This window comes from Lutra lutra, chromosome 7 (genome assembly GCF_902655055.1).
Source record: "Lutra lutra chromosome 7, mLutLut1.2, whole genome shotgun sequence".
In the NCBI taxonomy this organism is placed as follows: domain Eukaryota; kingdom Metazoa; phylum Chordata; class Mammalia; order Carnivora; family Mustelidae; genus Lutra; species Lutra lutra.
In genome coordinates, this window is record NC_062284.1 from 146489195 (window position 1) to 146511471 (window position 22277).

The 22277-nt window shown below is 62.1% G+C and overlaps 3 protein-coding genes across 8 annotated transcripts; 1 reads left to right on the forward strand and 2 right to left on the reverse strand.

Moving 5' to 3' along the window:
• The first annotated feature begins 543 nt into the window (after window positions 1–543).
• CLBA1 (clathrin binding box of aftiphilin containing 1) lies at window positions 544–6817 on the forward strand. The gene is made up of 5 exons (XM_047738979.1): window positions 544–1169; window positions 2380–2510; window positions 3872–4001; window positions 4971–5084; window positions 6040–6817. Exons 1-5 carry the CDS (start codon window positions 723–725, stop codon window positions 6205–6207), a joined length of 990 nt encoding a protein of 329 aa, XP_047594935.1. The 5' UTR covers window positions 544–722; the 3' UTR covers window positions 6208–6817.
• Window positions 6818–12065: 5248 nt separating this feature from the next.
• Window positions 12066–21879, reverse strand: CDCA4 (cell division cycle associated 4). 6 transcript variants are annotated; one of them, XM_047738291.1, is made up of 2 exons: window positions 21828–21879; window positions 12066–14609 (listed from the first exon to the last, which is right to left on the reverse strand). In XM_047738291.1, exon 2 carries the CDS (start codon window positions 14604–14606, stop codon window positions 13878–13880), a length of 729 nt encoding a protein of 242 aa, XP_047594247.1. In that variant the 5' UTR covers window positions 14607–14609; window positions 21828–21879; the 3' UTR covers window positions 12066–13877. The 6 variants fall into 6 exon arrangements, with proteins under 6 accessions (XP_047594247.1, XP_047594248.1, XP_047594251.1 ...); XM_047738292.1 differs by lacking the exon at window positions 21828–21879 and adding an exon at window positions 19905–20042; XM_047738295.1 differs by lacking the exon at window positions 21828–21879 and adding an exon at window positions 19547–19854.
• On the reverse strand, window positions 16591–18649 carry LOC125104549 (collagen alpha-2(I) chain-like). Its single transcript, XM_047737106.1, has 3 exons — window positions 18557–18649; window positions 17618–17717; window positions 16591–17578 (listed from the first exon to the last, which is right to left on the reverse strand). Exons 1-3 carry the CDS (start codon window positions 18647–18649, stop codon window positions 17019–17021), a joined length of 753 nt encoding a protein of 250 aa, XP_047593062.1. The 3' UTR covers window positions 16591–17018.
• Window positions 21880–22277: the final 398 nt, after the last annotated feature.

Below are 22277 nucleotides of genomic sequence, written 5' to 3' on the forward strand. Positions count from 1 at the left end.
GTCAGACTGCATTGCTTGCGCACTGTGGTGCCGGCCGATGTACCCTCAGGAAGCACAGGAGGGACAGGAGTCAGGGGTCAGGGATGATCTCATCTGGTAATTCTCAAAATTAAGATTTTCGGTAGCTGGGCTGGCGGGGACCAAGGAGAGCGGGTGATTCGTGCCCACAGGACGGGGCCCGAGGAGGTCACAGGGTGGAGGGGTGGGAGCACGGAGGGGCCGGGACCGGGGTGCGGACCGGGGTTGCGGGCACTTCTGCGGCGCTGGAGTCCGGCGCACGCCTCGCGGGGGGTCGGCGGGCCGGCTGGGGGCGCACGGGGAAGGGTCCGCGGGGGCCGGGAGCGAGCTGGGGGCGGCCGCAGTGGCCTTGCCCCGGGGGACGGGGGCAGCGGGGAGGACTGCCGGGGCTCCAAGGAAACCGGGACCCGCCTCGCAGGAGGCGGAGGGCGAGGGCCGAGGGTGGGGGTGCGGTGGGGGAGCACGCAGGCGCACGGCGGGGCGGGCCGGCGCGCTGACGTCATGGCGCCGGACTCAGGACGCGGGGGCCGGCGCGCTCCGTTGCCGGGCAACGGGCGGGCGTGGGGACGGCGGCGCGCGCTGCTCCAGCGAGCCGCGGTGGGTGCGGGCCCGGGGCGCAGGCCGGGCCCTCGCGGGGACCCCCGCCCCGGGCTGCTCTCAGCCCCGCGCCCGCGCCCCGTGCAGCCCCGGCGGCTCCGTCCGACATGCAGGGCCAGCGGCAGCGGGACGCCGCGCCCGGCCAGGCGCCCCCTCCCCGCGGGAGCCCGAGCGACCCCGCGGCGGGAGCAGGCGACGTCTCCCTGCGCCCCGCTTCTGAAGAGCGCGGCGCGAGCAGGGCGCCTGGGGGGCGGGCAGGGGCAGGCGCGCAGCGGCTCTCCGGGGAGCGCCTCTCCTGGGCGCGCGAGGGCCCTTCTCCCTGCCCGGCCGGAGGCCCGGACCCAGCGGAGCCCGGCAGCGCCTGGGGGGAGTTTGAAGGCTTTCGGGACGCTTCGGTCCAGTCTGAGCAGTTCTCCCCAAACTTTGAGCGCCCGGAGAGACCCCCGCGTCCTCAGCGGCAGACAGTGGCTTCTACCCAAAAGGAGCGCGGTGCTCGCCAGCCTGCCCAGCGCGGGCCTGGGGTGCCAGGAGCCGCGGGCAGCGCACCTCGTGAGGTATTTCTGCAGCAGACCTCCGCTTCGGTGGGCTGGCCCGGGAGGGGGTCTGCTTCTGTCCTGGCCCCGTCCCGGCCTGTGCGGCTGGCTGTCCTGCCCTCGTGAGCCAGGGAGGGAGGCTGGACCACGCCGGGGGGGCCACTCAGGAGCGGGTGCTGGTGTGCCCAGCGCTCCCTGCGCCAGCCCACTTTCCCTGCTCCCTTCAGGGCACACTGGGAAGGAGCTTTTGGTCCAAATTGTCACCCTCCTTACTCAGAAAGCCTCACCCTGTAGAGTCCCTTCCAGCCTGGTGTCACGACCGGGCACTGGAGTTGGCCAGGAGAGTCCAGCCCGTCCCCATCGTCTCCGCACCGCCCTTCTTGGCCCGTCCGCCTCTTGCACAGACGCGCAGTGACGCATCTGATGCCTCTCTCTTTCCTCTTCTTCCCCTTGCTCCTGTTTCTCTGCCGTCTCTTCCCAAGGGCTCACCCCCAAGCCCCCAAACACCATGAGAACAGAAGGAGTCAGAGGAAGGGATGAGAGGAAAGGGTTTACTGGTTCTGGGGATGAACGTTTGCTTCCTGAACCCGTCCGTGTGCCCTGGACCCCTGGCGGGAGGCGCTCTCCACACTGTCCGCTCCGCGAGTGCGCTTGTTGTGAAAACAGGACTGTGGGAATAACAGATCAGGGAACAATCTGACCATGATGTGAACTTGCAAGAGACACTAGGTGATGACAGAAAATAGCCCCACACTGACGTGCATATATGCCGCACACACGCATGCCTCCAGCAGCTCTCGGGGCTCCCGCCCTGCCAGCTTGCACACCCGCCCTCCCCTCCTGGTTTGCACTTCTGTCACTTCCTGCCAGGCTTCGGACAGCCCTCACTCCGGCACTTCACACTAACTCCCGACCTTCCGACCTCAGGTCTCCGCCCAGGAAAGGCCTCCTTGACTGCCGTGTGGATAGCCTTCCCAGCTGGCTGACACACGGGAAACACTAATGTTTTTATCAGGTGCCGCTCTCTCATGTGTCCCCGACAAAGCTTATGAGTGCCGTGCCCGAAGCCTTCCTGCCACGCTCCGGGCTTCCCATCGGAGCGTGCAGAGCAGAGATTTTGGGGAGCGAGTGAGCCACGCTACGGCAGCTGTGAGGGCGCGATCGTCTGCACGTGTCATCTGCCCCTTGCCGGCAGCGAGGTGACCTGACGTGCATTTCTCTCTTCCTCCAGCCTCCACACAGCTCCGAGGATGTGTTCCCGTTTGTTTTTCAGGACACACCAGTCCCCCAGGCAACTGAGGGCATCTCCCCCTTGAACCACATCTTAGAAGCGCCCGGCTGGGAATCTGGACGGCAGCTGTGGTAATGAACTTGGGTTCTTAGCAAGTCTGAGTTTGTACTTCGGTTGACCAAGTGGCCTTTTAGAGAGAGCCTGTCTGTCCCGAAGACCCCACAACCTTGGTGTAGTGGGGTCCTCACGGAAGGACCGGGCGGCATGGGTTGGTGCTCTGGCCACGGTTGCCCTCAGAGCGTGTTCACCTGGAGCAAGGGAGACCAGGGGCACCAGCTCCTGGTGTCTCCGTGCGAGTGTTGGTCCCGGGGGACTGGACTCCCTGATCCTCAGCCACAGAGAAACATACCAGTGCCCCCGAGGGACAGTCTGAACCCACAGGGCCAGCCAGCCTGAGCGCATCTGCTGCTGCCAGCAAGGCAGGTGGTCCCCGGGGCTCGTTGTCTGGGAAACCACAGACGCAGGCGCGCAGATGGCCGCGTTCTCCGACGCGCCTTCACTGGGCTCTGGCAGAACAGGCGCAGCTCAGTTGGGGGTGCCGGCGCGGTCAGCTTGAGGTCGGCGGGGCCCAGGCCACAGGAGGGGGAGGTGAGCTGGCCTCCCTGACCCGTGTTCTCTTTGTCAGGGAGTTCTGCAGACTGCCCTTCTGGGCTCTGGCCTTGGGTCCAGGCAGGGCTACTGCTGGGGTCCAAGCCAGGGAACCCCCCCCAGCAGGGGCCTGGGGGACAGAGGCCTGAACCCCGGAAGGCTGTCACCACCGTGGCCCAGAGGGCTCTCTGGATATGGCGCTTCCCCAAGGTGTGGCCCGGACCAGCAGGCAGGTGGAAGGGCCTCTGGTGGCAGCAGGAGCCTCAGACACTCGGAGACACAGGTGGTCCTGGCCGTCAGGTCCAGCAGGGCTGGACACTGTGGTGTGACGGGAGGTGGCTGTGACTTCAGGGTGTGAAAACATGAAGACGACTTGCAAATAAATGCTGTGGGCACTTAGCATGGCCCCCTCCTGTGCACACCCTCCCTTCCCTCGTAGGAGCCTCGCTAGCTGCTCTGGTGGCACGTGGCTGGTGGGGGGTGGCTTGTAGCTGTGGACGGTGCATGACAGACACCCAGTGGTCATCCCCTAAGCATTGCCCTGCTCCTAGTTTCCGAGTGTCCTTGTGGCCCCCGGTGCAGCTCGTGGTCCCCGAGACCATCAGGAACAAAACCGCAAAGTACCGGGCCTCAGGGAGGGTCTGCCCCTGGAGGAGCCGCTCGGCCGCTCCGATGAGCCAGGCGGTGCCCGGGGAGGAGGGTGGGAGTGCCAGGGTACTCATGGGGCAGCAACACGTCAGCCGACCTGGAAGGGAGAACTCTGTCCTCACAGCCCCTGGGGCAGGTCTCGGTGTCTGTCTGGAAGGCTTCCCGCTCAGCCGTTCACGAATGGGTCTCTGTTCAGCTCCGAGTCCCGCAGACTCTGGAGAGCCCTGCAGAGCACAGACGGCGCGTCAGCCTCTCGCAGCCTCTGGAGCGGGTCTCGCTGCCAGGAGAACCTGTTCCTTGTTCTCGGAATAGATGCTGCTCAGAAGGTGAGCCAGACGCCCCTGGGGGCTCTGCAGAGACTTTGCCGACACCCCGGGGCCACGGGAGCCGCCTACATGGACCGCATTGCGGGGGGCTGGGGGGATGAGGCAACGCAGGCAGGGTCTGGTCGGGGCAGGCCGGCAGACGTCCGAGTGCAGCGCCGCCCTCTGCGTGGTGAGGGAGGGGCCGAGGCAGCTTGTGGGGCAGGCAGGGCTCCCCGTGGAGTGCAGGGGAGGGAGGAGGAGTGGGCCCTGCGAGGAGCAGCAGGTGCGGGGGGGGGGGTGTGAGGTCAGCCACCAGGTGGGTCCCCTGTGCTTGAGGTGGGAAGCAGCAGAGCCGGCACAGGAGGCATTGGTGAGAGGCCAGCCAGGGGTTACAAGAGAAAATGCAGATTGTATGCAGAGCAGGCTGTCAGCCGTCAAGTCGACAAAGACCCTTTTCTGTTTGTTGCTATCATGGAAAGTTTCAAACATGGAAAACCTAAAAGGGGCTGGCAGGCCTTCATGATGGTGGGGTTTTGGGATGGCTGTGCCTGGGCCGAGGGGTCACCCGGGGCCAGCCGGGAGGGACGTGAGGAGTGGAAGGAGCCAGAGGGGCCTGACGAGGCTGCCCTGCCTTTGTGTTTGTGCCAGAAAAACAGCTAGGAGGATGGAAAAGGGGACAGGCAGCTTGGACAGGAGGCGGGAGGTGGGCCAGCTCGGCACAGCCAGGCTGGGGAGCACGGCTCACCCTGAGGTGGGGGGCAGACTTGAGGAGGTGGAGGGCCCTGCGGGTCTGGAGGGCAGGGATGGCCGTGAGCCGGGTGACCGGAGGATGGGGACCAGCCGGCTGCCCGACCGTGTGGACACCGAGTCATGAGCACATTGCTGTTTAACAGTAGGATGTGCCGGAGGGGTCTGGGTTCACAAGGCAAATGCAGAGAAAGCGGTCCTTTATCTTCCTTCCTGGCGGGTGACAGTGGCTTGTCTCACTAGAACCCTTCTGGAGACCTGGGTCACATTTTGGAATGTTCTGACGTCAAACAGTCTGAAGACCTGGGCGTGCCTGCCTTCTCTCTGCAGCCCTGTGGAGCCCGGATCCAGACCAAGGTGAGTCATACCCACCCACCCCTGGGAGACGCCTCGGCTGTGCTGGCCACACGGATCTGTGTGCTGACACCTGTTCCCTGAGTCCCACAGACTCTGGAGAAAGGAGCGCTGCTGCCGTCCGGGGCAGGCAGGGCACCACCAGGTGCTGGGATGTGAGCAGCTGTCATGGGTGACCAGTGGGTCCTGCAGGAGGGGCTGCAGGGAGCAGGCAGGCGGGGTGAGCGGCAGAGAAGCGCACGTGAGGGGCAGGTATCCTCTTCTGAGGACAGGGCACAGTGTTTCCTGGGAGTGGGGGCACCTGCCCCTCATGGCCAGGTATTGTGGGGAGCAGTGCCCAGTCTGGAGGGGCCTGTTCTCCCCGGGACCTGGAGCACAGGTGGGGTTCGCTCTGCCTGTACCCCTGCCCCAGGAACGTAGTGGCACCGGGGGGCGTCCACCACCAGGGTGTGCTCTGATGGTTGGTGTGGGCAGTGTGGGCTGCCTGTCATCCGGCCAGGGCCAGGGCCATCTCCAGGCATGCTGGTCCCTCTGCTCTATGGGAAACCCCACAGAGCAGGAGGTGGGAACTTCTAGAAGTACAGGCAGGGACCATCTTAGATCAGCAAGACAATGAAATGTGCGCAGCAGCTGGTAGGTGGAAGTCCGTGGACACTGCAGACGCGAGCCAGACGGGTCCTGGGACCCCACCTAGGCCCTCAGGCCAGGGTCATAGGGTCACTTAGGGATGGGGAGGCCTGCATGGCCCTGGGCACACGGCACAGCCGTCCTCCCAGCGTGGTGCCCGCTTAGCCCTGGGGGAAGCCACAGAGCTGTCTGCTCTGTCCCATGCATCTCTGTGTTGACCGCATGACGGTGGGAGGGGAGGAGGCCGCACGGGCCGAGCAGCGGGGGCAGCAAGCCAGCCTCAGGGACTGGTGGTGGCGCTGACCATGCCATGCCCTTCCTTTCCCGTCAGCTCCCCGGGACGTCTGGCGGCAGACAGGGGGGCAGCAGAGCTGCCTGCAGTGTCTTTCTGAAGACCCCCTTACCCAGAAACGGGCAGTACGTCACAATTCCGCAGAAAAAGAAGATGTTCAATCCACGTAACCTAAAAATGACCTTGTTTAATAGTGACGTTTGCTAAAACAGGAGAACTTTGTATTTTTATGAGGAATTATACGTTTTCTTACCGGCTTGGTTTGGTGCTGGAAACCAGAACCATTCTGTGGGCGTGTTTCTGGGGACGCCACGCAGGAAGCCATGCATGCCCGCTGGTGCACCTTGGGGTCTGACCCCTTTAGAAGAGCGGGTCCTTCAGCAGAGCCGGTCTCAATAGGAAGGGGGTGCCCCGGGTCTCCAGGAGCTCCGCCCCAGCCTGACGTGAACCAAGGTGGCTCTGGTGGCCCCGCACCCGGTGCAGGTGCTGCTGGCCCCTGCAGCCACCTGGGGAGGGATCCAGGCCTGGCTGCCTGTGGCCACCGGGGGCACACCGGGCTGGCCTGGCTGTCAGCTGGGACTGTCCGCAGGAGGCAGGCGTCCACACGCTCGGGGTTCAGAGCACATTACTGTCACACCTAGGGCAGGGGGACGCCAAGGCCCTGGGAGCCCTTCCCTGCACCAGCATGCATCCGGGGGCCGCTCTCTGTGTCCAGCCCTCCCCTCTGACTCCCAGCAGGCTTTTTCTGGTTCTGGCGAAGACACTGACTTTTGTAAAATTTTATTTAATAAAATGGCCTGGACCAGGCGGTGTTCTCGCCGGCTCATCTGCTTTGTGGGGACCGTTGTCAGCAGCGTGGCGGTTGCAGGCTCCTCATGCCCCATGCTGCCCCGTCCCGCCCCATCCCTCTGCTGGAGCGCCTGTCCTGCCTCAGGCCAGCTCCATCCATCCTGGAGTCAGACCCAGACAGTGACCGCGGTGGGGACACAGTGACCAGCAGATGTCGCCCGTCACGGGGAGAAGGGTGCCCCTGCCTCTCCAGGCTGCAGTGGTCTTTGAGGCTCATGGGAAGGGGTGATCATGTTTCTTTCGTGCTGCAGGTTTGGGAAATCTGCCCTCATTTTTCATTTTCAGCTAGAGAGAGGGAAAATTTGGAAACTGCTGTTCCACCACCTGCTTTCTCCAGAAGGCAGCCTCTGCCCTGGGTCTCCAGGAACCCCACCAGCAGAGACCCGCTGGGACGTGCCATCATTTCCCAGCCTGTGGCTAAAGTCAGACTAGAACTCAAAACAGGCTGTTCTGTGCTCTGCCTCCTCCCCCAGATTCCCTCTGGGACACACATGGAACTCCCCTGCGGCTGACCCCTCTCCTGACCTCTGGCCAGCCCAGCGCCCCAGCTCTGTTCCCCAAGCCAGAGGCCAGGGCTGTCCCTGTCCCTCAGTCCGTGTCCAAGCAGACATCAAATCTGGCTCAGATGCTGTGTCCGGTGTCTGGCCAGGTGCTCAAGGAGGGGCCTTCCAAACGGGGAGAGTGAACGCTGGGTGGCCCCCTCCGACTGTGCCCGCCAGAATGCGGCCCATCCACTACAAAGTCGGGGTTCAGAGCCATCTTGGAGCTGAGGATGCCAAGGAAACTACATTAGTTGAACTCAGTGCCCCCGGGGCAGAGCGGGAGGGGCAGGGCCCCAGGGACCCCTTGTCCAGCTCTGGGTCCTCGCTGAGCGCTCAGAATGGGCTGTAAGGAGGGAAGGCTGACAGAAAATCCCCAAGTAGAGCCAGCCTCTCTCAGAAGTGGGCTGGAGAAGTGAGAGCCCCCCCGCCCCCGCTCGGGGTTCCTGCTGCCCGCTCTAGAGGCTCCATAGGGCAGCAAGGCCCTTGCCCTGGGCACTCCAGGCCAAGGCATGGTGCAGGGACCTAGAATGGGGGTAGGGGAGCCTCCAGTGGTCTACAAACCCGGCGGCCAAGCTCTGCAAGGCGGGCTGATGTCCAGAGCCCGGCCAGTGCTCCCCCAGACACGGGAGGCCTCTGGGAGCAGCAGTGGGACCGAGCCCCAGCCCCACGGCTGGTGGGTACTTAGCGGACAGTGAGACAGCGCAGGACCACGAAAGTGCGAGAACCCCAGGAGCAGAGGCAGAGATGGCCCCAATGCTGCAGGTCCCAGACCGTGAAAGGGTGCCGGTAGAGCTGGGGAGGGTCTGGTGGGAAAGCGGTGCACGTGTGGGAGACTCGGAAGTTACAGAAAAGAACAAAATGGCAACACCCAAAGCAGGCCCTGCCACCCCGACCGCGAGCTCTTCTGGAGAAGGGCCTGACGGCAAACCTGGCCAGCAGAGGAGCAGTCCGTGAGCACCCACGGGTCCACGAAACCATCCGAGCAGGACGCAAACGGACAGACAGAGGGAGCAGACACAGGACAGAGTGCCCGGGACCCGGGGACAGCGCCAGGACCCGTGGGAAGAAGACCGGAGGAGCAGACCTGCGCCCTGACCCCGCGGGAGCCCGGCCTGGAGCGGACACGCAGCGCTCCACACGCCCGGCCGGTTCGGTTCAGACGCAGGGGCCGCCTGCAGGCATTCTGGCCCCTGGCACCTGCAGGCCGGAGGCCTCGTCCAGTGCCCAGCCCTGCGGGGAGGATGCAGAGATGCTGAAAGGACGCAGGCGGGACACTTAGGAAGCGCAGCGCCCACACGGAGCATCCAGGAGGGAGAGCTGTGGCCTGCACTGGGAACTAGGCCAGTGGAAGACCATGAGCAAGGCTTGTTGTCTGCAGGGAAGAAAGAGATTTAGGTTCAGAGAAAGTAGAAGAGCACAAAGGGGACAGCAGAAGCCAGCACGGGCAGCGGGTGAAGACGGGAGCCAGGGCCCGGGCCTCCCTGCTGACAAAGTCACAGGGAAAGACAGCGGGGACAGGTATGACCCCGTGTTGCCCAGTGGGAAGGAATTAGGGTTCGTTTTCTAACCGCGACACGGGACTGCGGTCCTGAAGTTTCGTGTGTATTTACAGGTGAAATGTCTCCCTATCTCAGACCTGCTTTAAGCTTCTTTAAGGAAAAAAAACCTGCTTGCAACCGGCCACCACTGGCAGCAGGCACAGAGGCGGGGGCCAACCTCCGGGATCTAGAGTGTCCCAGGAATACCTTTCTCTGGGGCTGAAGTGCCCTCCCTGACAGTCATCGCCCCCCACCCTGGGCTGGCCTGTGGCAAGGGCACAAGCCCCATGGCTGGGGGGGGGGCGGGCAGTGGGTACGGTCTCAGTGGACCCTTCCCCATCATCAGAGCCCCTCAAAACGGGCCACCAGGTCTGTCTGCAAGGATGACCTGGGGCTGAACCCAGGGCTCTGAGCACCAAGCTCCCGCAGCAGGTGGCTTCTGAAACTCGGATGGTGCGAGTGGGGCGGCCCACGGGAGGGGGCGGGTGCCGGAGGGGACGCTGTGTCTCAGCAGCCTCCAGCCGCCGGCACAGCGCACCACCACGCAGGAGGCTCGGACAAGCTCCTCCCCAGCGCGGGAGCCGGGGAGTCGGGGAGTCCCCGTGAGCCTCTCCTGGTTCACTGTGTGCCTACGTGGCAGAGGGCAGCCAGGAAGCAAGCTGTCCCATCTCCTCTGGCAGGGGCCCGAGCCCATCACGAGGACACATCCCAGGGGCCCCCTCCTCACACCAGCACACCTGAAATCAGGTCCCAGCATGTGGATTTGGGGGACATGAATAGCAGTCCAATAACACACAAGCAAACCCTAAGCCACCCCCGGGAAATCACCCTCTATGTGCCTCGTCCAACAGCCACACACACGTGCACGCACATGCGCACACATGCCAACCAAAGACTCCCAGGGAGCCTTCCCCATCCCACTGGATGGGCCCCCACTGCAGAGCCACAGGGTGGGGAGCTCACTTTCAACCTGGTCCTCACTGCGAGGCCTGGGCTTCGGGCAGGCGGGTGCTGGCTGAAGAACCCGGCCAGGCCCTGGCCTTGCCCCAGCCCTGGCCCTGAGGCAGGTGGATCCCGGGACGCAGGCAGAGAGGCACCCCCAGAACAAGGGTGCAACAGGGCACAGGTCACGGACTGGGTGCCCAGCAGCTGCTCAGGGCCACTGTGGACCCAGGCTCCCCTCCTTGGTTTGCCCTCCCCAGGAGGGGGCTGTCCTGTCTCTGCTGACCTAGTGCTGATGATGCTCTCAGGCCAGTAGCCTAGGAAGGAAAGAGCAAGATCCCAGCCAGAGGCCTCCTGGAGGCTGTCTTCCAGGACAGAACCCTCCCCCCCCACCTCCGCCCAGGGGCAGGGGTGGGAAGCACAGCCTGGCCTCTGCCCTGTTCCCAGCCCTGGGGCATTGCCAACCAATAGGTGAAACCACCATGGAGTAGCACCTCCTTGCGCCCAGTGCCTGGCCAGCAGCTGCGGCCTTCCTCAGACCCCGGCTCCCCGGCTGGGCTCAGCTCCGCAGCGCTCACATGCCCAGCAGGGACCAGGAGGGCACGGGCGTGTGGATGGTGGCCTCCGTGTAGGTGCGGTGCTCCAGGGAGGACAAGGCCTGTGCAGGTAGAGGCCACACTGCTCTGTCGGGCAAGCCCGGGGCCGCACCCCGGCAGCAGACGGCTCTTGTGCTCCTGTGCGGCGCTGGCCCGCAGGGTGTATGCATCTGGGGCTTTTTTCCCAAGAGACTGCAAACCTACAAGTACAAAATTAGCCACAAAAGCAGAACGGAATGAGAAAGGAAACCGTTTCCAAGGATTGAGGAAGGCAAATGCCACAGGCTCCAGGACGGCAGCACTCTGAGCCGCCACCGCCTCACAGGCCTCCACGCTGTCCCGAGGGAGAACCCCGCTCCAGCCCGCGAGCCCGCCGAGGCCACGCTGTGTGGCCTTCAGGGCTGCCAGGCCGGTGGGGGGGGTGGAATCCTTCACAGGCCGGCTGTCCGCTCCACCCCGCCAAGCTGCTTCCCTTCCCCCAGGCTCGGGGTCACCGCGGGGCCCCGCCTGCCCTTTGAGCCACCTGCCGAGACGGCGGGCAGCGGGCGTACCCCAAGTCCCTCGGGCTGGAGCGCACTGGCAGGAGCTGCACACGCGCGGCCCAGACCGCTGCCCTCCAGCCGCTCCCGTGCGCAGAGCGCGGGACCGCAGAGCTCCCCGCCCGAAGGGCAGCAGGAGGAGGGCTGCGGCCCTGGCGGCGCGGACGCAGGCGCCCGGACGGCGGAGTCCGGCGCGGCCAGGTCAGATCCAACCCCGGCCGCCGGCCCCTCGCCTCCGGCCCGCCAGAGGCCTCGCTCCGACGTGTGCCGCGGCCGCCGGGGCGGGGCACGACACGGATTGTCTATTGGAGTGAACGAAGCTCAAAGTATAGAGGCCTCTCATTGGCTGGGCCGGGCCGGCCCCTCATTGGCTGGGCCGGGCCGGCCCCTCATTGGCTGGGCCGGGCCGGCCCCTCATTGGCTGGGCCGGGCCGGCCCCTCATTGGCTGGGCCGGGCCGGCCCCTCATTGGCTGGGCCGGGCCGGCCCCTCATTGGCTGGGCCGGGCCGGCCCCTCATTGGCTGGGCCGGGCCGGCCCCTCATTGGCTGGGCCGGGCCGGCCCCTCATTGGCCGAGCTGTTGCCAGGGCAGGAGGAAACCTTCCTTCCTCCCGCTGGGACGGTAAGTGCCCGTGGGCAGGGGAGGTGTCTTCCCGGTGGATCTGCAGTGGTCAGCGAGTGGCGTGGCATGAGCGCTGGCCTCGCCGGCCTCCTGGCACCGTTCCAAACGAGGAGTCAGTCCTTTCACCGGTTTTGCACACCGCTTCAGGGCTCTTGCTTACTGGAGCACGTGGACCTTACTTCCCACGAGAAAGGGCGCTCAGAACCCGAGGAGGCAGGCGGTGCAAGGCTCAGCCTGCCACGGGCTCCTCCGATGGCACCGTCCCTCCCTCCAGCCCCAGAACTGGGGCAGGGAGCGAGGGCTGAACGTTGAAGCCAGTGTGGGGGGCCAAATGCCGATATGACACATCCAAGGGAAACGGAGAAGCTCGCTGAACTGACCCAGGGAAATAGATGGGCTCGAGGGCTCCGCTGTAGCCGATAACACATATCCATTTTGTTTGCTGGGTAATTTTTAATTAAGTAATGTGTACATGGCTGATAGCAGAGAAAGGTCTTATGCAGGAAAGAAAACAGTGTTTTGGCTAAGGGCTGGGTAAAGAAGAAAAAACAGGAGAAGCAGGAGCTGGGCAGGGCCGGCAGAGAGTGCAGGCTTACTTATAAACCTGTGAAAAACCTAAAAAAGGTGTGGGTGTTCCCAGTGTCCAGGGCAGGGTCACAGGGAGCACGGCAGGTACCCCAAAGTTCACTTCAGTGGCACTGCTCCACCAACCCCACCATCAACCACCCTCAGGATTAAGAAGTCATATGGGTCAAGTGTCCAGATTTAATCCTAGACTTAACCTCTCAGTTCTGTCCCAGCACCAGTGTCACAGGGCAAGTGTGGGCCTTCTCCAGTCCAGTGCCCTGTCCACACACTCTGGCATGTGGCGGCCTCCGAGCACGCCCGCCCAGTGGCCACGTTAGTGTTGACCTTTTCACCAGTAAAATGGGCCTATTCAGTATGACAGAATTGCAACGTGCTAGGGCAGAACCACAGGCAAGTCCAACAAACAAACGAGAGGAGCATTATTACGGAGAAAGGAGGAAGCTGGAAGTCCTGTTTGGAATGGAAGCCCACTGGAGAGAAGCAGGAGTCCTGGGTGATGAGGGCTTGTCTCTGGCTTGCGGCACTGGGGCTGGTACTTCCTGGTGGGGGAGGCAATGTGCACCTTTTCTGGTGGGGCCCGAAACTGAGTCTTTCCTGTTAAGGATTCTTCTGCTGGGTCTGTGACTGACAATCCTTGATGTCCAGTGGGACAAAGTGAGGGCCCCCAGTTTGGGCCTCCCCACTCCATTTTAGTGAGGTTTCCCTTGATTAATGTTCATACAAGCTGGGGACCCTCTACAGTGGTGAGGGACACTGGAGGGCAGCTTCTTCCAGGGAGAGGCCCCTTGTGCTGGGAAAACTATACAAGAAGGGCCCCGAGAGTCAGATCCTCTGAAGGCACCGCCGGAGACACCTGGGGTGGCTGTGATCTTCCGATCTTCCGGTAGACAGGATCTGACCTTCACCTCCAACATATACATATAAATAGGCATAAATAAAAGCTTCAGAAATCCCCACGTAACTCTAACGAAGACAGGGCTGGCACAGCAGATCTGGTCATGACACTCAAGAACAGAAGACGGGGCTGTGCAAGGTGCCCTGTCACAGGACAGAAGGTTCACACCAACGCCACGTGGAAATTCATGATCTAAGTACACCACATGGAGTGAAGCTTACTGTAAAAAAAAGTCCTTATTTAAACCTTAAAAAAAGAAATACACCAACTGCAAGTGTTTAGGTTGTAAGTTTCTAATGTAGCAGCAGAAAATGTTTATAGAAAAAATAGACTTTTAAGAAAATAGCTGAAAAAATCTAAAAAGATAAAAGTATAAAAAGTTTAAAAAATATATCTTACAACAAAATATTGCCCAAAACATATAAAACTTAATTTAAAAAAGTTCACCTATCTAAATTTAAAACCAGGCTGGATACAGAGCCGGTGACTCAAGCCCTCCACAGAGCGGCAGCAGGACAGAGGGGGCAGATGCCCAGGGCCAGCGGGAGGTCAGACTGGCCCAGACGACCAGCCTGAAGGAAAACTGCCCAGCCCCCTCGGGGAGAAAGGGGACAGGCCAACCGGATGCTGTTCTGGAACGTTCTCCTCATCACAGACAAGCCAGGCGCTGAGCCAGCAGATGCAGGGCAGCGAGCATCACAGGCCAAGCACTCTGGATGCCTTAGGAATCCATCCATGACGTGTCCCATCAGGGCACAGCTGCCTGCTCAGGTCTCCACAAGGATCTCCACGGCGTGGTCCAGCTCGCCCAGATCTGACCTGCAGCTGGAACTGGGAGGCGAGGTGGTGGTGGAGGCGAAGGCCTGGAGCCCGCTGCTGGGGCCCGACGAGGTGCTGCCCACCATCCCCGTCAGCACGGCGTCCAGGTCGTAGTAGGAGCTGTCCACATCTGCAAACAGCTCTTCCACGGAACCTGAGGTTTTGCTCTCCAGCGTTTCAAAGATCTGATCCAGGGACTTCTGAAAGCCCCCTCTGCTCTCTCGAGAGCCGTCCCCTTCCCAGAGGCTGCTCTGCGGGCTCCTCGGTGCCTGTGCCGCGGGCGCCACGGCCAGTCCGGGGACCAGGTCTGGTTGGCCGTCTCCCATGTCAGGGGCGGGGCACTCTCCCTCCTGCTCCCGCACAGAGCGGCACAGGATGTCAGTGGAGACGAGGCGGTCCAGCGGCACCCGCCCTGCTGCCTGTGGTGCCACCACGCGCCAGGTCCCATCCCGGGTCATCTCCTCCTGGATCTGCCGCACTGTGTTGGCTATGAGGACTGAGCGGCAGAGGTTGGGCTCCACCAGCATGTGGCACAACTGCAGTTTGACCAGGGACATGTCCAAGAGTGATTGGCGCTGTAGGCTGTAGGAGGGCATGGCCTGGGCACCTGCCGGGCAGCCTTCCACGTCCTCCGGCTCCTCGGCATTTTTTCTCTTTAACCCTCGTGCAAACATCATGCCCTGTGGAAAGCAAGGAGGATGCCATTTAGCACATTCCAGAGTCCCCAGAAGACCCTGCCCCGAGACTCAGTCTGCAACTGTCAAAGACGGGCTTGGGACAGGGACAGTCTGGTCCCGGGGGACATGGGGCCCCAGCTTCTGGAGGGAGGGCTCTGATTCACGAGGGAGCTCTAAACCACCACACAACACCCCAAGCCCCCCGCCCCGTCTCCATCGGAAGAAATAAGTGGGCTACAAATACGGGAAACACACTCATGATACACCCAAATTCTGGGCATTGGTGCCCACAAAGGGAGTGTGTGGGGGAAGCGGGACAGTTGCTGGCCTGCCTGCTGCCACCCACCTGTGCCCAAGCTGACGATGGTGGGTCCCAGCCATAGGCAGCCCCTGTCCCCTCAGGGCTTCCACAGCCCTGCTGAAATGGGCCCCTTGAGTCCAGAAGACTCAAGCCTTCATAACCCAGGGCCCTGGCAGCACCCTCAGCTGTAGAGGGCTGGGGGAGGAACGACACCAGGGCTGATTCCCTGGACAACCGTGTCTCTACTTCCTCCAAGTACAGCTGGAACTCGGCCTCCCTGGGCACAGGTGGGGCCTCCAAGGCCAGCCACCATTCCAACCTGGAGGCCCAGACACCTCGGGGCAGGTTAGGACGCACCTAGAGGCTCTGGGTGGGCACCGGTCTCATACCACATAGCAGGCTCACCAGAACTCTGCTCTCAGAAGCCAAAATATGAGCAACTGTTCTTCTGAACTGATTCTAGGTTGAGAGGTCTCTGGAGAATCACAAAGCAGAGCAGGAAGGGTCTAGGGCCCCGACTTGGTATCTGCACCACCTGGCCAGGCACCTGGAGGGCTATGGAGCCGGCTCTCAGGGCACACCACCAGCAGCGTGTGAGGACCACCCCTTCTAAAACAAAGGTAAGTCATATGCATCAAGTCTCTCTCTTCTCAAGTTCATAAAGTAGCTAAATGTTTTTATTTCAAGTAACTTTCTTTTAGAGATTTTATTTGACACAGAGAGAGTTAGCAGGAACAGCGGCAGCAGCAGGCAGAGGGAGAAGCAGACTCCCCAACGAGCAGGGAGGCCGATGTGTGACCCCATCCCAGGACCCTGAGATCATGACCTGAGCCAAAGGCAGACGCTTCACTAACTGAGCTACCCAGGTGCCCTTATTTCAAATAATTAATCTGAGTTATTCATAAAGAGGGTTAGATCTTTTAAATTTGCAAATTTTTAGACTCCCCCCCCCATTTTAGAAAAAGCAGTCCAGTGGCTGTGACTGCTGCAGGGGCTCCCAGAGAATGGGGGTGGGGGGGTGCAGGGAGGGCGCCTGTGCTTTCTGCACTCAGGGCCCCAGAGTTCTGCACCCCTGCCAGAAGCCCCTCTGAGGACTCACTCCTGCCAGCCCCTGTCCCCAGGGTATCCTTTTGATGTCATAGACCTCACCCCCATACATTTAACTTTTTTAGAAATTTTAAAAATTAAGGGACTTTGGGGGCATTTATCCTAAAGAAATGAAAGCCAACATTTATACCAAAACCTGCACAAGAATGTTCGTAGCAGCTCTGACGACCCAGGGAAACAGCCCAGCACCAGGGAGTGTCTGACACACGTGGGGCACCAGCCGCACAATGCCTCACAGTGGGAGGGCAGCGTGCCCTAGAGACCCACACCTGGAGGGGTCTTAGAGGAATTATGCTGAGTGAGAAAGCCAATCTCAAACTGTTGCACAAGGTACACACTACATTTCTGGAACATTCTAAGATGACCTAGATCTGATGTGGGTGAGTGCGTCCACGAAGCCACGCAGGCGCTGTGACGGCACAGAGCCCCGTATGCACACAGGGTCTCACTCAGCTGTGAGTTGCACAGGGGACGTGTGTGTCTGTGCATCTGACTCACATGCCGACACCGGGGAGGCACGCGTACCTCCAGACGGTCTCCTTGCGGTGGCCTGTGCATCTGTGAAATCAGTGGCGGGAGCGGACTCCCTCCCCGACGACTTTCCCCAGAACAGCAAACAGGTCTGACTTGGCCACTCTGCAGCCCGAGACCACCGGCCGCTTCTCCCGGGACCGCCACACACGCATGGACTATTACTGAATAAATAAATGAAAGGGTTTACCACCAAAATACGTGAAAAAGATTTCACTCAATTGTTTTGGCTGCAAATGCGACTTTTCCAGAAGCCTTTTGCTTCAGTACTCGTGTCAAAGTCCCTTGCTGAGAACTGGGGATATACTGAGGGTCACGGTGAGGTCACGTCAAACGGGAAGAGACCCGTGCTGGGGAGAAAGTCAGCCTCCAGGGCTCCTCTGTGGCACGTCACTTTGCTTCTTGGTCTTTTAGTACCTTTTTTCAACCAGATCTGAAACTCCAACTCCGGGTGACCCGCGGCCCAACCAAGCTCACTCAGACGGCGTAAAGAAGCCCGAGGGGCCACCACAACGACGCAGGGCCCGCCCCCGCGAGCCCTGCGTGGCCAGGGCGGTCAGCGGTGCCGGAGCCACTGGGCGCAGCGAGACCCCCGGCCCCGGGACGCTGCACCGAGCACGCAGCCCCCGGGCCCGCCGCCCCCTCCTCGGAAGGCCCAACACCCGAGTCTGCGAGTGGCCGGTCCGTGGGGGCCTCCGGCAGCGACGCTGACTCAGGGGCAGCCACAGCCCGCGGAGCCCACGGCAGCGGCGGGACACACGCAGAGGGCGGCCGCGAACGCCCGCCGCGAGGGCCGGACGGTGCAGGGGACCGGCCAGCTTCCCGCAGCCACCGGCCACGGCCCGTAACGGAGGCCTCGCTGAGACGGACAAGTTACCGGGAGCCGGCAGCGCCCACTGCCCGCCACAGGCCCCGCGACCTCCCGCGGGAAAGCGACCCCCGCCCCCGCTCGCTCCGGCTGGGTGCGCCCACGGTCCGGCCGGTCCTGCCGCAGCGTGCCCGCCCCATCCCCCGGGAGCACGCTGCCGGCCACCTCACCAGCCGACCGGCGCTCCGGGACTAACGGAGCCACTGGCCGCGCGGCTGACCACGCCCCCAGTCCCGGCCGCGACGCAGAAGCGGAGGTTGGGGAGGAGGGCGCAGGGGACTTCTGTAAATGCAACGTCATTGGACTAAACTAGAAGATCAAAGTATAGAGGCTTCCCATTGGCTGAGCTGAGACTCCTCCCCTTGGCTGGACCGGGACGGCCTCTCATTGGCCGAGCTGTTGCCAGGGCAGGAGGAAACCTTCCCTTCTCCCGCGGGGATGGTAACAGTGTCCATGGGCCAAGGATGTCTTCCTGGTGGATGTGCAGTGGTCTGCGAGTGGCGTGGCGTGGGCGCTGCCCCTCCAAGTCTCCTGACGCCGTTCTAAACGGTGTCCTTTTACTCATTTTTTACACCTGTTATTCCCAAATCCATTTTTGCTAGTAAAATAACTGAGATTCATTGTTAAGGTTAACACAGAGGAGAAGTCAGACTTCTATCTCCATGACAGCCCCAGAAGTCGATGATGTCTGTAACAGTCACCCCCAAGGGACAGGGCCTCAATAACCAACGGCTACCCTAATATTTGTCCCCACTTCCTAGAAAAATCCAAACGTGCTGCCCACAAAACCACAAGGGCTGCTCACTCCTCCAGCCCGCAGCCCCCATCGGGGGCCCTGAAAGCCGGTTCCAGTCGGCAGTGCTGCCACTCGCCTGTCCCCAAGTGTCATTCTGCAAGCCAGGAGGTGGCCCACTCTGCAGCTGCAGCTGCTTCCAATAAACAGCCTTTGCTCTTCTCCCGCGGTTGCCTTTGTTTCCATAGCTTACTATACATAATGGGGAAGAGCATCAGAAAGTGCAAGACAAAAATCACCAGGGGCCACCCCACAGAGAACCAGTTATGACGCAGGTTCTTCCTAGCATCTCCCTAAGCAGGCTTTCTTCTCTGTGCATGAGAACTCGCTGCCAGCTCTGCTTGTCTTACCACATCTCCCAGGGCACGCAAGAGCTGACCGTCACTTCCGACAGCCTTGCGGTGACCCTCAGCTATGAAGACACGACAAGGACTGAGCCTCATTCCGTGCATACACACCACTCACGACCTCCCCACTACAGTGAAGCTGGCTTCTGACTCTGCATGCTGACACTGGCAGTACTTGACTCCCTTCCACCAGTTTCGACCAGGGCAGAGGCAGGAGCATCTGTAAGGCACGTGAGTGAGACACATCAAGCCGCTTTCTAAGAAGGCGCCATCAGTTCACCCTGCACCAGGTTTCTCTATGGATTTTTTCACATTTGCTGGTAAGTTCCCCTCCATGTTAGCCATTATCCCAGCTCCATCCTCCAGTTCCCTGCCATGAACCTGTCTGGCCACGCCGGATATAAACATTATTTTCAGATTCAAAATAAGCAAGTCAAACAGGTAAACTGTGGTGTGTCTGACAGTGGAATACTAACCAGCAACAAAATAAACACGGAGCTGTGCGACAACACGGACAAGCCTTCGTATGAAGCATGAACGAAGAAACAGGTACCACAGGCTTTCATTTACATCCACTGCTGGAAGAGGTGAGGCTAACCTAAGTCCTAAAATAGCAGAATGTCACCAGCAGAGGAGCAGGGTTGGCGAGAACTCTCCAGGATGATGGAAATTCACCTATCCCGACAGGAGCACGGTGTTCACAGAGCCACTGGACTGCACCACTACTAAGTGCTCACTGCATTGTATGAGGTGACACTTTCATTATAAAGAAAAATACATGAAGAAGTTGGTGTGGGGGGAGGCTACCACACTAGTTTAAGTCTGAACCATTTTAGATATTGCCTCCCACTTGCTGCCACGTGCCTGGATCTCCTTCAGCACGCCAGCACAAGTATGCGCTCAAAGCCACTCTAATTACGCCCTTCAAATGTTCCTGAGCAACTGTTAATTTCTGTTGCACTCCGTACGAGAGAATGCTGGCAGACTTAGGACCTGAGGAGGGGTAGCTCAAGGGCAGCACATCCAATGACACGAGCTGACGAGCTGTCACCAGAGCCACGTCGGGGTGATGGGTCAGGCTGAGGGAGGATCACGGTGGCCAATGAGGATCCCTCTCCTCAGACGATTGTATTTGGGACAAAGTCAGCACAGAGTACGGACGGTTCTGAAGGCGGCGGAAGTGGGCACACAGACCCCTCCAAGCACAGCTCCTTGGGCAGCCCAGGACAGTGGCCTGGGTGCTTGACCCTTCGAACACAGCACACAGGACCTCCCACTTCCCAGGCTGTCTAACTGCAGCGCCTGACCCACCACGCAGTTCTGGGTAATGAGAGCGTCAGGTATTACATACCTCCGTCCACTCCACAGCCAGCCAGAAGGGCTTGCTGAGTTCAGTCCCATCAGCTCCTCATGGGTCATGGTATTTTGCTCAAAACCCCCCGATGTCAGTGGACAAGCAGGCCATGCAGTGTTCAGCCCTGGGTCAGAGCACAGCAGCCTCCAGACCACCGGCTGACCATACAGAGAAAACGGGGGAAGACAGAAGGACTGAGGGTCCCATGTGGTGGGTGGAGCCAGGGAAGGGCACTGTGCCTGTCCCATCAGGGTGCCCCCAAAACAAAGGGGACCCTGGCCTGGCAGACTCCCCGCAGTTCATGGCAAGCGGTCTCTCCCTTTCCTGCAGCTGCTCTCACAGGCTCTGGCCAGCACCACCGACTCCAGCAGAAGAGCTTGAAGAGCGGGAGACGGACTCAGCTCTGAGCTGACCCGTCACTGCGATCGTCGGCTGCCACCAAGCATGCTCGTGACAGGTTTTCAGGCAAATCAACGCGAACTCTCAGTTCCTGTCACACGCTCAGACTGTCTTTGAAATACCCCATCAAAGGAAAGCGGGAAGACAGAGCAAGGCCGCCAAAGTCCCAAGAAGGGTGCTCCGCAGCCCACGGGGGCGGCCTCCTCTTCACTGTCTGAACTTTTCCTTAAGCGATTACTAAAAAAATAATTTTGAAAAAGCATTCCAGGTACTTTTGACACTTGGAATGAAATACACAAACTTTCTCTGCCTGGAAACCCCTTCCCTCAGGAAACTGAAAAAAACCTCGTAGCCCTCTTTCCAAGATAAAACCCGGCATTCTTTCTAGAAGGAGGTCATCACCGACTTTTCATCCTGAGTTTCAGCTTCAGTTGTAAAACAGGGCAGAACTCGAAAACGAAGTCCTGCACAGGACGTGTCTGAGACATTAAACCTCATCTTGCAAGCAGAACTTCTTTTCTCCTCTTCTTTTTAAACAACAGTTAACGTCCTGTGCAGGCAAGGCGAGGGCCACCAGAAGAGGGACCAGAGCTGGGACCCGCTCCACTTGGACCCGGCGTCCCCCAGCAAGCTGTGACCGGGGAGCTCTCTCTTCCCGGGGACCGTGCTCTGCGGACAACGGGGAGCGAAGCTGGCCGCCGGCGTCTGGGAGAGGCTGGGATACTTCTCTGAGCCACGCCGGTCCCGTCCCGCACGGCGGAGTGTTGGGGCCACAGGGCACAGGACGTCCGCGGGAGGCGGTTCAGCGGCCAGCTCTAGGGATCCTCCCGCCCGCACTGCCCGATGTCCGCCTCCGCGGCCCGGGGCAGCTGCAGTTGGACTGCACGGCCGGCGGGCGGGGGGAGACCACCCAGGGCCGCCACCGTGCGCTCCCCGGGGCTCCCCGGCCCGCTGCAGGGAAGCCGGGCCTGGACAGCACGGGGGGCACCGCAGAGCGCCCGTAACCTTCCCCTCCGACGCAGCGGAAGGGACGGAGCCAGAGTGAAGTCGGCCCTCCCGGGTGCCCGAGCAACGTGCCCCGGGGGTCCGCCGTGGAAGGCGTCCGCTACCGGCTACACCCCGCTTCGCCGAAGCACCCGGGGCGCAGCCCGCGCTCGGCGTCCGGAAGGCAGACCAGGTCCCCGCGGAAGGCAGGGGAGGGCGCGGGGGGGCAGTGCGGGCCGTCCGGTCCGCGCCGCACACCCCGACCGGCGGGGCCGTCGCCGACCCGGGCCGCAGGCGGGGGGGCCGCCCGCAGCCGCGGCCCCGCCCCAAGGAGCCCGCAGCGCGCAGGCAGCCCGGGGCCAGGCCCCGCTGTGCGCTGCATTCGGCGCCCGGCAGCCCGAGTTCGCCCCGGCCGCCCGAGCACCCGCCGGGCCGGCCGCCCCGCGCCGCGCCCCTCCCTCGCCGCGTCCCCGGCCCCCGCGCGCCCAGGCCCGCCCGCCGCCGCACAAAGCCCGCCGCGCGCACCGGGGCGCTCACCTGGCCGCCGCCGCCGTCTACGCCCGCGCCCGCGCCCGCCGCCGAGGGAGGGGCGGGGGCGCGCGGGGCGGGGCGGGGCGGGGCCGCTCCGCGCCCACAAAGGGTCGTCATGGCGCCGGCCACCCCGCCCGCCGATTGGCCGAGCGCGGGGGCGGGGCCTCCGGTTCAAACCGCGGGCGGGGCCTGGCGCGCGGTTCCCGCGCGGCCGCGTCGGCCGTTGGGGCCCGCGCCCTGACCGCCCCGCCCCCTCCCGTTCCCAGGTCTCCGCGCGCGGCTCCAGCGCGCCTGCGCAGGGCCAGGGGTCGGGGCGGGGCGGGGCGGGGCGGAAGAGGATTGGGAAGCGAGGAGGGAGCGCGGGGGCCTCGCAGCAGTGCGCTGGAAGGAGGGGCTCGAGGGGGAGGAAGGAAGGGGAGGGGAGAGGGATGTGAGGAGGGGAGTTGGGAGTGGGGG

What these genes read in the sequence shown, in the direction of transcription:
- CLBA1 (XM_047738979.1), top strand. Translation starts at nt 723, where the DNA reads ATGCAGGGCCAGCGGCAGCGGGACGCCGCGCCCGGCCAGGCGCCCCCT. An exon ending in GAATCTGGACGGCAGCTGTG is followed by an intron (nt 2,511 to 3,871) that starts GTAATGAACTTG and finishes GTCTCTGTTCAG; the next exon opens with CTCCGAGTCCCGCAGACTCT. An exon ending in GAATAGATGCTGCTCAGAAG is followed by an intron (nt 4,002 to 4,970) that starts GTGAGCCAGACG and finishes TTGTCTCACTAG; the next exon opens with AACCCTTCTGGAGACCTGGG.
- CDCA4 (XM_047738291.1), bottom strand. Translation starts at nt 14,606, where the DNA reads ATGATGTTTGCACGAGGGTTAAAGAGAAAAAATGCCGAGGAGCCGGAG.
- LOC125104549 (XM_047737106.1), bottom strand. Translation starts at nt 18,649, where the DNA reads ATGAGGCTCAGTCCTTGTCGTGTCTTCATAGCTGAGGGTCACCGCAAG. An exon ending in TGCGTGCCCTGGGAGATGTG is followed by an intron (nt 17,718 to 18,556) that starts GTAAGACAAGCA and finishes CTTCTAGTTTAG; the next exon opens with TCCAATGACGTTGCATTTAC. An exon ending in CGTGGTCAGCCGCGCGGCCA is followed by an intron (nt 17,579 to 17,617) that starts GTGGCTCCGTTA and finishes TCGGCTGGTGAG; the next exon opens with GTGGCCGGCAGCGTGCTCCC.